The 17,537-nt window shown below is 41.0% G+C and overlaps 1 protein-coding gene across 1 annotated transcript in view; it reads left to right on the top strand.

Annotated features, from left to right (window-relative positions):
- Positions 1–17,537, top strand: part of AMPH (amphiphysin) — a 240,897-nt gene that overhangs the window by 100,160 nt on the left and 123,200 nt on the right. The window contains exon 2 of the mRNA XM_039223853.1: positions 7,517–7,597. Coding sequence (XP_039079784.1) covers positions 7,517–7,597 — 81 coding nt within the window. The remainder of the gene's footprint in view (positions 1–7,516; positions 7,598–17,537) is intronic.

Below are 17,537 nucleotides of genomic sequence, written 5' to 3'. Positions count from 1 at the left end.
TGTTGGCTCAGGTCATGATCTCACAGTTGTGAGACTGAGCCCCACGTCAGGCTCTGTGCTGAGCGTGGAGCCTGCTTAGGATTCTCTCTCTCCCTCTCTCTCTGTCCTCTCCCTGCTTGTGTGTGCTTTCTCTCTCTCTCTCTCTCTCCCTCTTTCTCAGCATAAACATTTAAGAAAAAATGTAATTATGAAAGTTCTAGGAATTACATTTGAAGGGTGCAATTAACTAAGGTCCAATGTATTTTCCATTCATTCGACATTCTTTATTGTCTGTATATGTGGGCTCTTTGAATTCTTCCTGGAACTGGAACATCTTACCAGTTCTGTCATTAAATACTGAGGTAAAAAATAATCTTTGCACATGTTCATTTGTATTTTTTTTTTGAGCATTGTGATTTCCCCTTTTTTAACCTTTAACACTATTCTTTGATACTCTACAGAGGGATATATAGTATTTGGTGTTTTTCAAGTAGACTAGCCCTAGATTTTTATTTATTTATTTTTTTTGTATAGAGATTTCTGAGATTATGTCCCATGGAACACTTTTTGGGGAATACTGCTTTAGTAAGAACATGGTACATCAAAAGGGTAGCTGAAAACCAAATCCCAGTTTTATATAGACTTATAATTCATAAACTTAGAACATCCCTGCAGAGTAGAAAGGGAGCAGACATTCTTATTCTGACTTTGGTCCTTATCCAGATGGGGTACAAAGCATATAGACAATTATCCCAAATTCCCACAAAGAGATAAGGTTCTCAGTCCCATCCAACGATTTTAGTCTAGGGCCTCAACACACTGCCTTAGTGAGTTGTTGTTCGTTTTGGTTTGTTTTTTTTTTTTTTCCGGTTATACCTTAATCTGCCCATCTCAACCTTTCAATTCATCTCCTAAGATATATAAGACAGATTGTTGATAAGGTAGAACAGAGCTTCCAAAAATCTTCTCTGTGATTTCTAATTAGTTAGCAATACTCTTAGGTATGTAGACTGTGTTGCCAGAATGAGAGGGAAGTTGGCAGCATTTGGTCAAAATATGTTTTGTGAAGCCAAGATGACGGGGTGCAAGGAGCTCGTGAAGGTGAGTGGTGGCAAGAGTTGGATGCGGTGCTGTAGGGTCAGAACAGGTGTAAGAGGATCTGCGTCATCTGCATTATCTCCCGGGCAGCTTGTCACTTGTCCTAATGGGATGATCTTGTTTTGACATCTGTGGAATCAAGTAAGGTTGTGTTGTCTTGTGTTTCCGTACCACTTCCTGCTCTGGTGAGTCATTCTTTGTGTCCCGAGTTTACAAGGAAGTAATGTTCTCCCAGGCCTTTTGCTAGTCAGAGGCAAATTGGACAGTTCCTGTCTAAATGCGGGTAGAATGGGGGAGAACACATTGTGTTGAGTCCGTGGCCATCACTTAGGGTATATGAATAAATATAATCTATTTTGGATGAAGATGATGGCTTTTGTTTAATGAAAGTATTTATCTTCTTGGAGCACCTGGGTGGGTCAGTCGGTTAAGCATCTGACTCTTGATTTCAGCTCAGGTTGTGATATCATGGTGTGTGAGTTCAAACCCCATGTCGGGCTCTGCACTGACGGTGCAGAGCCTGCCTGGGATTGTCTCTCTCTCCCTCACTCTCTGTGCCTTCCCTGCTAATGTACACGTGTGCGCTCTAAACAAACAAACAAACAAACAAACTTAAAAAAAAAAGTATGGATCATCTCACCACTGGGTGCGAAGCTGACTCTAGAATCAAACTGTCTGCTTTGAGTCCTGGCTGTGTTACATACCAACTCTATCACTGCAGTCAATGACTCCAATTTTCAGTGTTCTCATTGGTAAAATGAAGATAATTGTTGTAACCTAGCTCACAAGATTGTTGGGGAAGATTAAATTCATTTTTGATATAATGCATATAGAACTAGGTTTGATATGTTTTAAATTTATATAGATGATAGCAAACACATTAGGGAATTATAGAATTATTAGCATGGGACATTTTCACAAGAGGAAGAGCAAGAACATGTCCTTTCCTCTCTGTACTTCTTTTCATCTATATCCCACCCATCAGCCCCAACAGCCCCCTCTTGACTTCGGCCACTTATAGTCCCAGTTGAAATCCCGATATGGTTTTGTGAGCTTTCTGTTCTACCTAAGACAGCATCTTTCATAACTGTACTGCAGGTCAGTGTTTTCAAATTGCTGACTCATCTTCTGCTGGTACAGTGGGTTACTGAGGTCACAAAGACTGAAGAGTGCGTGTGAAGGAATCGGGAACAGAACTGGTGAATTGCCGGGCAGGTATAGAGCTTCCATAACTACATGCATTTGCAAGAGCTGTTCTGCAGCTGCATTGCCAACAGTTCAGCAGACACGTTTTCTCTTAAACATCTGGCCAGTGGTAAATGGAGGACTATCTCCCCGTAACTTAAGGGGCATGAGGATTCATTTAAATGATAGAATGGGGTTAGAGGGTCATTGTATTACTCTCTGCAATACGTGCAGTATTGGTATGTCCTTGAAAGGGGCCACTGTAGAAGGAAGATCCAGTCTCAGAGTGTCGGGATGATTTGAAGGCTTTAGGAAACTTCTGTGTCACTGAGTTTTGGTGTAAATGTTGTATTCTGGGTTGGGTACTGGAGGTATCAGGTTTCCTGGAAAAGTGGTTCTGAGACAAGGTTGACCAACCCAGGCACCTAGAAAAGAGGAGGCTGTCGAGTGCCAGGGTGAATGTCCATTGTCTTCCCTTGATCAATATTCCTCAAGCTGTGTGTGTGTGTGTGTGTGTGTGTGTGTGTATATGTGTGTGTGTGTTTTAATCCCACCAATAATTATTGTTTTTAAGTTGGAGCACTAAGATGTCCTCAGCTTTAAAGATGTGGAAGGATGGAAGAGAGCAGACTTTAGGAGTCTGGTACCTGAGCAGGTAGATACATAATTGAAAACAGCTTTGGCTAGTCCTTCCTGCATCTGCATTCTGAGGTCCCTTCTCGCTTACCTCTGTTTCCCGTCTAGGCTCCCCACCTTTCTTTCCTCCATTGCCTTCTAATTCTCAGTTGGCTCTGTCACACGTAGGATAAACCTGCTCGTGTCTGAGATTTGTACTTTCTCTCTCCTGTATGTTATTCTCAAACTTGTTAAGTCTGAAGGTCATTCAAGTGGGACAGAAGGCTGTGAACACTCCCTCTCTCACCTGTTTTTGCTTATCTCCTCAAAAGTGTTTTCCAGAATTAGAGGAAGGCGCATGCCAGCCTCTTAGAGACTTTGATGCCATAATGGCTAATGTGTTGAAAGCTGCCAGAACGAGGAGTGGATGTCATAATGACACAGACATAAATCTATAAAAGACCAGAAAGAGACCAAGTACAGGACCTTGACAGAAGCTGCAAAGGATGATTCCTCTTGTTCCTCTCAAGTTAGGGCACATTAAAGCTATTGCTTTAAGTCTTGGAACACACCTAGCAAGAAGTCAAAGATCTAGTACCCTGAAGGTTGGCCAACAGTGCAGTGTGTGCTCATAGGACACCAGCACAAGCAAATACCCTGCACTGTCACGGACCTGATGGCCTCCTTCCAGTCCTGGATTGTGGAACTTTGCACAGAGCTGGAGTGAGCACTTGGTAAATGCTTTCTGAATTTCTGCAGGGACATGTGGGTATCTGAGTGAATGAATCATCTGCATGTGGGCTAGGGTGGAAGACCAAGTCTCCATGTCTTATCCAGACAAGAAGAGACCATGGTCATCCCATGTAGTTGCCTCCTGGATTCAGTGGATAGTGTGTACATAATTTTATGTGCTCTTCTTTTTTCATAAAAACAGAGAGTGTGAAGAGAGGAGTGTGTCCTTATTCAGAGAAGGCTAAATTATGCAGCTCTCTCCTTGGCTGCCCAAACCAGAGAGTTCTAAATTTTTAGAGACATTCCTTGGCCACTTCAGGAGCAATTGCTCTAAGAAGAAGAATATAAGGGGCACCTGGATGGCTCAGTCAATTAAGTGTCCAACTTCGTTTGGCTCAGGTCATGATCTCATGGTTTGTGAGTTCGAGCCCCACACTGGGCTCTGCACTGTCAGTGCAGTGCTTGGGATTCTCGCTCTCTCCCTCTCTCTTTGCCCCTACCCTGCTCTCCCTCTCTCTCCCAAAATAAAAAAATAAACCTAAAAAAAATAATAAAAAACAATGTGAGATTCACGTCTTCGGAGCCGCCCAGGCAAACCATTAATAGCCACTTTAGGAGACACTGAAATAGAGTTTATTATTGGAACTACTCCAAGGTATCACATTCCTGCATTTCCTTCCTGTTTAATTTTTAATTTGTGCACGTCATGGTGTCTTTACGATCACATCAGAACTTCTGAACTTAGGCTTGAGAGAGGAGAGTGACACAACCAGCTATAGAAGGATGTATCTCATCGAAAGGAAAGGAAAATGCTTATTCAACTTAGGATGTAATTTTGTATTTGAAAAACAGCATTGACAAAAGTAACCAATTCCTGTTGTTTCAAAACAGTAAAGTGTCAGTGCACGTGAAGTTATCTATGTGGTGAAAGGCCTAAGTCCTAAAGCAAAACGCATGGGACACAGAATTGTCTGCCATTTGCCTGTACGTGGAAGGTGGTCCCCATGTTGTAGGACCCCCCATGACAACCCGTGCTGTCAGGGCCATGAGTGAATCGCGATCGCTCTGTAACATTAACATCAGTGGTGCCAACTGGTCAGGCTTAATGGATATTTTCAATTATTGGGACAAAAATGACAAGACTTCTTGTGTGCGTTTTCCAGCTGAGCCGTCAGTTTCGTCCACAGGTCCTGTTGTGTGTTTCTGGTTCTGACCTTTCCTAATCCTGCGTCTAAACCATTTCCCTCCCTGGAGTCTTCAACATAGCCTGGGCCCCTGGTTCTTGGTGGCAGAAACCCAAGGTCATTCCCACATCTTCTCTGTCCCCTCTGTGTCCATCTCTCATAAGCCAGTAAGTGTAGTGTGGGTTGCATTTTTTTTAACATTTATTTATTTTTGAGAGACAGAGCACGAGTGGAAGAGAGGCAGAGAGAGAGGAAGACAGAGATGCAGCTAGGGGGTATTGTGAGAACAAAAGGTGTAACATGTAAATCACTTTCTTTGGTTTCAGGCACACAGTAGAGACTCAATAAACAGTAGTCTCTTTTCTTTCTTTTCTCCACTGCTGAGACCAGAGTGCCTTTGCACTGTGCGGACAGCCTTGGGGCCAAGGTGGCTTTTGTAAACTGCTGCCCTTACATGAGATAAAGTCTGCCCTTACCCTGCTCTAGAGGAGCCAAACATTTATGAAAAAGTAAATTTTAAGAATTAGGGGGAAAGGTCACGTGGTAAATGCTAGTTCCCTTTCTCCTGTTACTTTTAGTGTTTACATGTATGGCCAGAGGTCATTTGGGAGACTTGGTTTTAAAATGAAAGTAAAATTTTGTTTTCACTTTATTTATTTTTGAGAAAGAGTGAGTGAGAGAGCGAGCACAGGTGGGGGAGGGGCAGAGACAGGGAGAGAGAGAATCCCAAGCAAGCTCTGTGCTGTCAGCATGGAGCCCGAAGTGGGGCTCGATCTCACAAACCATGAGATCATGACCTGAGCTGAAATCGTGAGTCAGACTTAAGCTTAACCAACTGAGCAACCTAGGTGCCCCTAAAATGAAAACTTTTAAAAACTGAGATGGAATAAAGAAGCAAACAAGCACTTCTTTCTTCCTTTTTATTTAAAATTATTTATTAAAAATTTTATTAAGTTTATTTATTTAGAGAGAGAGAGGGCGTGTGTGCGCACATGGGGCAGAGGGAGAGGGAGAGAGAATCTCAGGCAGGCTCCATGCTCAGTGTTGAGCCCAGTGTGGCACTCGAACTCACAAACCGTCAAATCATGACCTGAGTCAAAACCAAGAGTCGGACACTTAACTGAGCCCCTCCCCCCCTCAGGTGCCCTGCAACTTCCTCTTCCTTAAGCTATTTTACTTTAGAATGCAGATCTGGGGGTGGGTGGGAGGAGATCTTGGAACAAGGCCCAGAATCCCTATGTTATTGAATTTCCTTCTGTAGCTCCTGTGACGTGTGTGAATCTGCTCTGCCCTAACAACGATGGTCATAAAAATGATAGTAACAGTGTCTTGCATTTACAGAATGTGCTGTTACAGTTTTTCAGAAGTTAAAGACAACATTTTCATATACATAAATAATTTTCAACTCATTAAGGCAGTGTTTATGGAGGTTTTCATTTTTTGTTTTTTCGTTTTTTGTCTTCTTCTATTCTTGAATTACTTGGTGTTTTAGATATGGTGCATGGGACCACTGAATGGGGAACCCAGGCGTGGCTCTCAGGAGCCTTCTGCCCAGTCCCCAGCTAACTCTCTGCTGTCTCTGTATGAACGCTTTCTCCTGTTAATCAATCCCATGCTCCAGGAAGACGGAACCACTCCTGCCCAGTCCCGCAAGATGTAATGATTTTTCCAGTGATCTCTGCTGAGGCTCCTTCCTTGGCGGGAATGTAGTCTGGCACATTCCTGTCTGCTGGCATTTCCAGCACAGTTAGAATCCATCAGCAGACCATTCCCCCCCATAACCTCAGCTCCTGAGGGCTAGCGCTCATAATGCTATGTTAACCCTTCACACTACCTATCACACATTGTCTGTTATTTGTGAACTTGCTTTGTTTATGCCACTAGACTCTACGTTTCTCAAGATTAAGTATTGGGGCCTCGTTTTATTCATTAAAATTTTTTAAACGTTTATTCATTTTTTGAGAGACAGAGAGAGACAGAGCATGAGTGGGGGAGGACCAGAGAGAGAGGGAGACACAGAGTCCAAAGCAGGCTCCAGGCTCTGAGCTGTCAGCACAGAGCCTGATGTGGGGGTCAAACTCACAGACAGTGAGATCATGACCTGAGCCAAAGTTGGATGCTTAACCAACTGAGCCACCCCGGCGCTCCATCGTTTTTATTCATTTTTATGTTTCTGGATTGTAGTGCTTAGCAGCAGGCTTTGCGTCGTCCAGGGCATCTTTGAGCATTGTATGATTTGAAGAGCATATTCGAAGGCAGTGCGGGAGAATCGTGCATCGTGCCTGGCTCCAGTAATTCTAATACCATTGCCAAAAAGTAGGCTAATTCTTTCATAGAATGTCTTTGGTTCACCGTTGAGTAAACAACTGCATACCTGGTATGTATCAAATATTGTCTGAGATGCTTTGAGCAAGGAGACAAGGCATAACTTTAACCTTTAAGTAACGTACAGCGTACCAGAGGAAACGTACAGAAATCGATAAATGCAATGTAGCGTTTGCTCAGCCTGGTGGGTGGCAGAATTGCTTAGTCAGTGAGCCGCAGAGCTGTGGTTCAAATCCAAGTCTGATCAACCCCAAGCCACCAAGCCAGGATGCTTCCAGAACAGAAAGCCCAGCTGTGTTGAATGATATCTTCTCTGAAGAGCAAAACAACAGCCTTGCCCTGCCAATTATTTAAAGACATAATTAAATCACACCGTTTTTGTTTCGTTTGCAAACTAGGTCCTTCAGAAGCTTGGGAAAGCTGATGAGACCAAAGATGAACAGTTTGAAGAATATGTCCAGAACTTCAAACGGCAAGAGGTAAGTACATTTTTCTGGTTTCCGGAGGGAGAAAGGGGTTGATTGTGCTTGTGATTTTCTTTCTTTGGGGTTGGCGTTAACCTGAGGGTGGCACTTGCTGCTTCTGTGGGCTTTCTTGTGGCGGGTGAATGAAGACGTGGTAGGCAGTACAGGGGGAAGCTTTGTGTTTTAGTCGCAATCTCAGGAGATTAAGACATTGTTGGTCTAGAGCCCGTCAGTACAGATTATTGGTCTAAAGCAAGGATGCTGGGGCACCTGGGGTGGCTCAGTCGGTTGGGCATCCGACTTTGGCTCAGGTCATTATCTTGCAGTTCCTGAGTTCGAGTCCCATGTCGGGCTCTGTGCTGACAGCTCAGAGCTGTCCTTCGCTCTGACACAGCTGTCACAGCTCCTTCGGATTCTGTGTCTCCCTCTCTCTCTGCCCCTACCCCGCTCATACGCTGCCTTTGTCTCTCTCTCAAAAATAAATAAACATTAAAAAATTAAGAGAATTTTTAAAGAAAAGATGTAGTTTGTGGTGATTTATAGTATTAGTATAGTATTAGAGAAACAGTATTTAGGATACCTCTGGCACAATCATTTCGGTTGTTGCATGCTTCAAGATCATGCATCCTCAAGAGAGATTATATCTCCCCCAAGATGCTAAAAAATGGTTCTTTGTGGGTGAAAAAAATGGTACCTTTTTATGTGTATATCCCGTAAATAGATACATAGTATATCTATGATATTAAAATTTCATGGGGGTGTGTGATGAGGAAAAAATAGGTCTAAAATAGCTCCTTAAGGGAGATGATAATGAGGAAAAAGGTTGAGAAATATGATTTATGGTAACCCTTCTTTTTTTTTTAGTTTATTTATTTTGAGAGACAGAGAGAGAGCAGGGAAAGGGCAGAAAGAGGCAGAGGGCGGGGAGAGAAAGAATCCCAAGCAGGCTCCATGCTGTCAGCACAGAGCCAGATATAGGGCTTGAACTCACCAACAGTGAGATCACCACCTGAGCCGAAACCAAGAGTCGGATGCCTAACCAACTGAGCCACCCAGTCGCCCCTGTGGTGTTTGTTTTTTTAACGGGCTGCATAAAAACACATGCATAAAGAAACAAATTGTTTTTAAAATTATGTTTATATCTCTAAGATTTGAGTAACTGAACAGAATATCACTCTTTTGAGGGTCAAAGTCAGGGGAGGTTCACGTGGAAGTCTCTACAGTTAGAAGACAGGTCTTCACCAGAACACATTCCCAAATGTCTCCAATTTCATCCCGAGACTAAGAGTTGACACGTGCAGCTAGATACGCCATTTACCGTGAGCGGTAGCCATCTTGTTCTGCCTGAAAATGAGGAAGGAGAGAAGGGAGTTGGAGAAGAAAGCCACCATAGTAGCATGTCCACAGAGAGCTTTGGATTAATGAAGGTAGAAGAGAAAATCCCAGAGAAATGTTGGATCTAGGCCCATAGACTATGTTGGCCTCCAGTCTCCTCCAGGATCACAGATTCTGCACGTCTCCTTATGTTCTCAGGCTGTGAGTTCTCGTACTTTCTCTCAGGCACTTGGATAACACTCAGACACAGCACTGTCTGGATTGCAGTGGCTTCCTGCAGAAAAGATGTTCAGTCACTGCCCTGTTACTTTGCAGGGTGACCCCGAACACCTGCTTGAAGGGATTAGAGTTGGAAAGAAGCTATTCAGGTTCATAGTTGTACCTGCTTGAGGATTTACTCCCTACCTTTTGGAACCTCGTCATCCTGTTGGGTGTATCCCAATGCAGCTGATTAGGTTTTTGCTCTTGGATTTTTTCCTGTGTCACTTTTATGGTGTCTTGATGCAGTCAGCATCCGGGAAGGCTAACCTTCGGAAGCATCAAGTTCAGGAATGCATTTATGACTAGGAGGCACTTTGCATTTTCCAGTTACAGTGAATTCTTATTGGCCAATTCTTTTTGGACTTTGTTGAGTGGACCAGGTGAGGATTGCTTTTTGTCTAAAGCACTAAAGGAAAGTATAATTGGTTAAATCATCAACTCCATTGGTTAAATGTCACTTGCAGCAGCAGCATGAGGTGACTTTATAATGCTTTGTAAAGAAAATATACATTTTCTTAAACATGTACTTTCTTTTAAAAACAATATTTATTAGGGAGCCAGGGTGGCTCAGTCGAGTAAGTGTCTGACTTTGGCTCAGGTCATGATCTCATGGTTCGTGGGTTAGAGCCTCACATCGGTCTCTGTGCTGACAGCTCGGAGCCTGGAGCCTGCTTCGGATTCTGTGTGTGTCTCTCTCTCTGCTCCTCTCCTGCTTGCACTTTGTCCCTGTCTCTGTCTCTCAAAAGTAAACATTAACAAAAAATATTTATTTTTGATTGACAGAGACAGAGAGGGAGGGTGGACAGAGGATCTGAAGCAGACTCTGGGCTGACAGCAGAGATTTTCAAATGTTATAGAGAAAATCATACATTGTCATTCTTGAAGACCTGGTATCTTGGTCCTTTGAAGAATATTAGCAAATTTCAAGATCTGAGTAAAACTTCAAAATCTGGGGGAGTTTGAACAAGCAATTCTACCTTATAAGCGTGAAACAATTAGGATGGAAATATAGAAATAGTATTTCCCAATGAGTATCTTAATTCCCTCTGTCTCCTTTTGAAAACAGTTCTGCATCAAAAGCATCTTGCATTTGCACATACTCATGTTGATGTTTTTTGTTTTAATCAGAAAAAATCAATTTATAGTCATTTTAGTGCAGTAAGCAGGCGTGGTACCTTAACCCTGTCTGTAAAATAGAAGGGGATGAATATATAATAGAAAAGGGATGAATGGGAGGAGGTAGCAGACAGATTTATCAATTTTCTATAGAAACATATTAATGGTTGAGAAGAATAGCTGAATGCTAAATTTATTAATATTCTACAGAAGGGAAAAGATATCCTTTTAAGCCTCAATATGTACTGGTGACCACATCACATCTGTTGCATATGCTGAGAAGGGTGTTTCCACATATACTTGTGTAGAAACTAGAAAGAAGGATCTACTAAGCTTGTGGTGACCTCTACAAGGCCTATTACTTGCAGTGTTAACATAATGGTGAATCGTTACTCTAATGGCAGAAGACAACATCTAAAGGCGACAGACTCTGAGGATATTATCTGACCCAGGAAATCTAGACATCATAATTTTTTTCTGGGATAATATGTTTTTTAAATCCAAAAAGATGATACTACTTACGGTATAAAATGAACTATATTGGGTTTGTGCACTATATCACAGTCGCCTGATCATGCTTAATTAGTACTTGATCTAAAGTAGATTATTCTAGAATTGTTCTAGAAAGTATTCAAACATTTTTGGGCCCTGATGCTCTTACTTTTAAATTCCCTGTAGTAAAATTCTGAAAGTCCTCATAGTGATTGATGTAAGCCCTGCTCGTTCATGTTGGAAACAAAGGTGGGATCAGAGTCTGTGTTTGAACTCAAGCTTGAAGTCTAGCCTTTATCTGATTCAAACCTCAGGTTTTCTTTTTGATCCCAAACCTCTTTTCCTAAAAAGGCGGTTTTTGTTAGACTGAGAGCGTGGGTGAAGAGCCTGTGCACAGCTCTCTCCACTGTCCACTGGGTTCCCCCATTGCTTGCTTTTTGGGGTCCAGATTTCCTAGACTGCTCAACTAGGGCCAAGAGGAAGGGGAGCGGAGGGGAGAGCAAAACGGAATAGAGTGAAGTCCTCTGCAGAGAACTTGGAATTTTCCATGTCGACGAGTATCAAAAAGAACAAGAATTATAGAAATCTATCCAGCGGGAAGAACAAAATGTGACTTCAGCATGTGCTCCCTAAAGTGGTTTTTCCCAGCTTTTAATTCCGCCTGTCTTGCCAGAGCTGCTAACGAGTAGCAGAATTGACTGGGGTGAACGTCGCCTGCTTTCACCGGGCTGCCTGCTGACAATTCTGTTAATGAGCACAGAGAAGGTCCCAGAGAGGAAGGAAGGTCCTTGGCCTCTCTCCCTCCTTCCTGCAAATAAACTTGCCACTAAAATGCCGTGCTTGTGGCAGCTGTGCTGACTGCAACAAGAACTGAACAACTTAGGGGCCATGTGGGCCCAGATTACCAACTCTTCGATCACATTTTAGTGAGTACAGCTGTAAGCACACAACTGGGCTTAGAGTCCAAGCACAATACTTCAACCATTCCAATTATGTTTTAATTATTGTTTTTTTTTTTTTTTTAAAGAGAGAGCGAGAGACAGAAACAGAGTGTGAACGGGGTAGGGACAGAGAGAGGGAGACACAGAATTCAAAGCAGGCTCCAGACTCTGAGCTGTCAGCACAGAGCCCGACGTGGGGCTCAAACTCACAAACTATGAGATCATGACCTGAGCCAAAGTCAGACACTTAACCAACTGAGCCACCTAGATGCCCCTCAAATATTCCAGTTATTATTCATTATTCCAATTATTAGAATCATCCAGTCACTGTAAGCTAAAGTCACAACTTCTCCTTACTGATCTCTCCTCAGGCTGTGTGGCTGCTTTCCTCCTTTTATGTCCATGGAATCTAGTGCTTTGCACGTAAGCCTTAAAAATACTTGCCCTGCCTGGGGCACCTGGGTAGTTCAGTTGGTTGAGTTTCCAACTTCTACTCAGCCAGGATTTCATGGTTTGTGGGTTTGAGCCCTACATTGGGCTCTACGCTCACAGCTCAGGATTTGGATTCTGTGTCTCTCTGCCCCTCCCCTGCTCGTGCTCTGTCTCTCTGTGTCTCTCAAAAATAAATAAATGTTGAAAAAGAAAAAAAAAAACACTTGTCCAACCTGAAGCTAAACCTACTAGCAGGAATGATTATTCTGAGCACTTTCTTAGAGCATGTTTTTATTTCAGGGCTGGAAAAGATGTTGAAAATGTGAATTTTTGCGAGCAGCCTCATGATATTTTTTAATACATATGCAAATAAGTAATTAAAAATAAAACTTAACAGAAGTTTTAAAAAACGTAAATACAAATATACTCCCGAGTATGTTAATGTGTGAATAAAATTTTTATTTATGGCAAATTGCATTTACATTTGGAAAATTTTTATAATTTTCCTGAACAGATACCTTTCCAGCCAGGTACCTTAGAATTATTTCTTTTTACCACAGATAACCATGATCTGAATATGTTAGTGTATCCACCTTTTATTTATTGATTGGTTTTAACTATTTATTTTGGGGGAGAGAGTGAGCATAGGTGTGAGTGGGGGAGGGGCAGAGAGAAAGGAAAGAGAATCCTAAGCTCTATGCTGTCAGCTCAGAGCCTGATGTGGAGCTCAGTCCCATGAACTGTGAGGTCATGACCTGAGCCGAAACCAAGAGTTGGATACTTAGCCAAGTGAGCCATCCAGGAGCCCTTGAGTATCCACCTTTTATACTAATAGTGACCTTCATCTGAAATAACCACTGTCTTCATTAATTGTGAGCCCATCCATCTGTCTGGGGTAATGGTAATGATCCAATTCTAAAGGCCAGCATCATAGCCCAGAGTGTGGAGAACATCAGTCTGCCTATGAGTCAGGTCATCAGACCTTCTGGGTTCTGAGTAAGAACTTCAGGCGGCAAGTTTTGTACCCACCAGAGCAGTGTTTTTTAAGCTCCAGCTGCATCAGAATCACCTGGAAGGCCTTAGGTCAGCACAGATTACTGGGCTCCACCTCTGAGCTGCCGATTCAGTAGGTCTGGGGCGAGGCCTGGAAGTGTGCATTTCTGACAGGTTCCCAGGAGATGCCACTGAGGCTGGTTTAGGGGCGAAAAATTGAGGACCTGTGCTTTGTTTCTATTCATACACTTGTTTCCAGGCACTTCCTCTGATTAGTTCTTGAAGTTTCTGACCCTGTGTTTTATATCTTTTTTAGTATCTTTATGACAAAGAAATACTAGAGATACTAGAGATTTGGTGGCCATTTCCTGAATTTTCTGTGATCTGCATAACTGGGGTCTACTGAGAGGATCTCATCCCTAGCAGGCACGATTTGGGGTACACGGGGCAGAGTTCTTTTCTTCCCAGGGCTGTTGAACCTGGAAGCTGTATGCCCTGTGAAAATACAGATACCCCTGCAAGAGATAATAAATGTGCTGCTCAGACCTTAATGAGAATGAGTTTAATAAGACTTTTTTCTAGATACTCAGGCTTACTAGGGGTAGGTATAGAAAGTATTAGATTTCTAGATACAGGATCCTGAGAAGAAATGAAGAATTTTTATCTGGCGGGGCAGGGGGAGGAAGTGGGGAGTTAGATAAATGCAGCAAATATAAGGCCATGAAAACAAATCTTTCAAAGCATCTGGAGCAGTGCTGGGAGGGAAATTTATGGCATTACCTGCTTACATTGGAAACAAAGAAAGGAAACAAATCAATAATTTAAGTTCCTACCTTAAGAAACTAGAAAAAGATGAACAAAATAAACCCAAAGCAAGCAGAAGGAAGGAAATACAAAAGAGCAGAAATCAATGAAAATGAAAATAGGAAAGCAATAGAGAAAATAAATGAAAGAAAAAATTGGTTCTCTGAGAAAATTTGTACATTTGATAAATCTTTAGCAAAACTGACCTCCAAAATCGACAGAAATCCTCAATATCAGGAAGGAAACCAATGATATCACTGTGATCCAGTAGCCAGTAAAAGGACAATAAGGAAATTTGTGAAGAGCTTTTTAATGAATTAATTTATTTTCAGCAAGGACAGGAGAGAAGAGTCACCAAAGAGAATGACATACGCAAAAGCCACAAGTTCAGAAGGAAAATGCCACCTTTGAAAAATTGCATATGATTGAATAATATTAATGTCAAGAGTTGAGTCAGGTGTTGAGGGTGGAGATGAGCTGGCCAAACAAATGGGCCATGAAAAGACCCCCTCCCTTCCTCTCTCTCTCCTTCTTTGTCTTTCTCTCTCTTTCTTTCTTCTTCTTTTCCACCGGCTTTATTGAGATATAACTGACCTATAACATTGTGCAAAGTTTAAGGTATTTAACATGCTTATTTATTACAAAATGATTACCACCATAGTGGTAATAATTACATCACCTAGTTACTATTCCTTTTTTTGTAGTAAGAACATTTAAGATCTATTCTCTTGGCAGCTTTCAAGTGAATGCCACAATATTGTTAACTGTAATCACTGTGCTCCACAGTAGATCCCCAGAACTTATTCATCTTATAATTGGAAGTTTTTACCCTTTGATCCATATCTGCCCTTTATCCTTTCACCCCCCAGACCCTGATAATCACCATTCCTCTCTGTTTCTATAAGTTTGGCTCTTTTAGATTATACATAGAAGTTATACCAAACAGTATTTATCTTTTTTTTTTTTTTTCAATTTCTGAGAGAGAGATTGGCAGTATGAGCAGGAGAGGATCAGAGAGAGAGGGAGATACAGAATCTGAAGCAGCTCCAGGCTCTGAGCTAGCTGTCAGCACAGAGCCCGACGTGGGGCCCGATCCCACAAACAGTGAGATCATGACCTGAGCTAAAGTCAGACGCTTAACCGACTGAGCCACCCAGGCACCCCATACAGTATTTATCTTTGACTTACTCTGCTTAGCATAATGTGCTCAAGGTCCATCTATGTTGTTGCAAATGGCAGGGTGTCCTTTCTCATGGCTGAATAATATCCCCTATATAAACACATATAAATATATATTCCATTTTTTATCCATTCATTCGCTGATAGACACTTAGGTTATTTCCATATCTTGGCTATTGTAAATAATGGTGCAATGGACATAGGCGTGCAGATATTTCTTTGAGATCTTGTTTTCATTTCATTTGGGTATATATCCAGAAATGGAATCGCTGAATGAAGTAGTTGAATTTTTTTTTTTAAGAACTCCCATACTAAACAGTAGTGCAAAAGGTCTCCCTTTTTCCACATCCTCTCCAGCACTTGTTATCTCTTGTCTTTTTGATAATTGTCATTTTAATAAATGTGAGGTAACAACTCATCGTGGTTTTGATTTGTACTTACCTTATGATTAGTGATGTCAAACACCTTTCTGTGGACCTGTTGGAGGTTTCTATGTCTTTTTTGGAAAAAGGTCTATTCAGTCCCTCTGCTCATTTTTAAAATTGGACACTTTGTTTTGTTGCTATAGAGTTGAAAGAGGTTTTTTTTTTTATGTATTTTGGATATTAATCCTTTTTCAGATAGATGGTTTGCAAATATTTTCTCCCCATTCTGTAGATTGCCTTTTTATTTCACTGGTGGCTCCCTTTGCTGTGCAGAAGCTTTTATAATTTGATGCAGTCTCTTTTAATTTGATATGTAGAACTTCATACTTCTAAATTGGACAACCACAATGGATGAATTTCTCAATAATCATAAACTGCCAAATGTAATAAAGATAAAAATATCTGAATAACCCTATAACCAATAAAGAAATTGAATTTGTAATTTAAAACTGCAAAAGAAATATTTAGGCTCAGATGATTTCACTGAAGAATTCTGACATTTAAAGAAGAATATCAATTTTATGTCATCTTTTCCAGAAAATAGAAGATGTGGCCACTATGACCTTAATACCCAAACCAGACAATGACAATATGAAAAAAGAAAACTGAAGATCAATATGTTTATGAACTTAGACATATAAATCCTTAACAGAGTATCAGGAAATTATAAGCATGACCAAGTAGGATTTATTCAAGGTATATAAGGCTGGTTTAACATTGCAAAATCAATCAGTGTAATCCACCCTATAAACAGTGTAAGGAAGAAGAAACTTTATGATCATACTAATTAATTTAGAAAAAGTATGTGACAATATAAACAGTGTAAGGGAGAAAAAACCTTATGATTATACTAATTGGTATAGAAAAAGTATGTGATACAGTCTAACATTCATAATGAAAATGCTCAGCGAGTTAGGAATAGGGAGAAATTACCTCAAGTTGATAAAGAGTATATATGAAATAACTAAGGCTTGCAACATACTTAATGGCAAAAGACTGAATGCTTTTCCCCTAAGATTGGGAACAAGTCAAGGATGTCTGGACTCACCAGTTCTGTCCAGTGTAATTGGAAGTTCTAGCAAATATAATAAAAACAAAGGAAATTCAAGGCACACAGAAGATATAAAACTGTCCATTTGCAGATACACTGTGTACATAGAAAATCCCAAGACCACAACAAAACACTCCTAGAACTAATAAGTGAGTTCAGCTACGTCACAAGCTATAAGATTGTTACCCCCAAGTCAATCACACTTGTATCTATTAACGATGAACATGTGGAAACCAAAGATATAAACATAGTAACATTCTAAAGAAATAAAATATTTATGTACACACTTCACAAAATACATACAGTATATGCTGAAAATTACAATGTGCTAATGAAAAATCAAAGAAGAAGTAAATAAAGGAAAAAACATACCATGTTCATGGATTGGAAGACTCAACATGGTAAATATGTCAGTTTTTAGCAAATTGGTCTATAGGTTTAATGCCATTTCATGTAATTCTTAACAGCAGCTTTTTAAAAGATATACACAAGCTTATTCTAAAATTTATATGGAAATATCCAGACCCTAGAATAGTTAAAATAGAGACAAGAATAAAGTGGGAAGAATACATTCTATTTCAATATTAAGTCCTCTTTTATTGCTGCAGTTTGATATCAACAGAAGAATAGATACATAAGTAATGGGACAGAACAGTTTAATAGAGGAAAGAAAGTCTTTTTAATAAATGGTGCTATAGGGGCGCCTGGGTGGCTCAGTCGGTTAAGCGTCCGGCTTCAGCTCAGGTCATGATCTCATGGTTCGTGGGTTCAAGCCCCGTGTCGGGCTCTGTGCTAACATCTAGCTCAGAGCCTGGAGCCTGTTTCGATTCTGTGTCTCCCTCTCTCTCTGACCCTCCCCTGCTAATGCTGTCTCTCACTCTCTCTCAGAAATAAATAAAACATTAAAAAAAAATAAATGGTGCTAT

Source organism: Hyaena hyaena, unplaced genomic scaffold (genome assembly GCF_003009895.1).
Source record: "Hyaena hyaena isolate Hyena2069 unplaced genomic scaffold, ASM300989v1 scaffold_1466, whole genome shotgun sequence".
NCBI lineage: Eukaryota > Metazoa > Chordata > Mammalia > Carnivora > Hyaenidae > Hyaena > Hyaena hyaena.
This window is presented reverse-complemented; position numbering and strand designations above follow the sequence as displayed.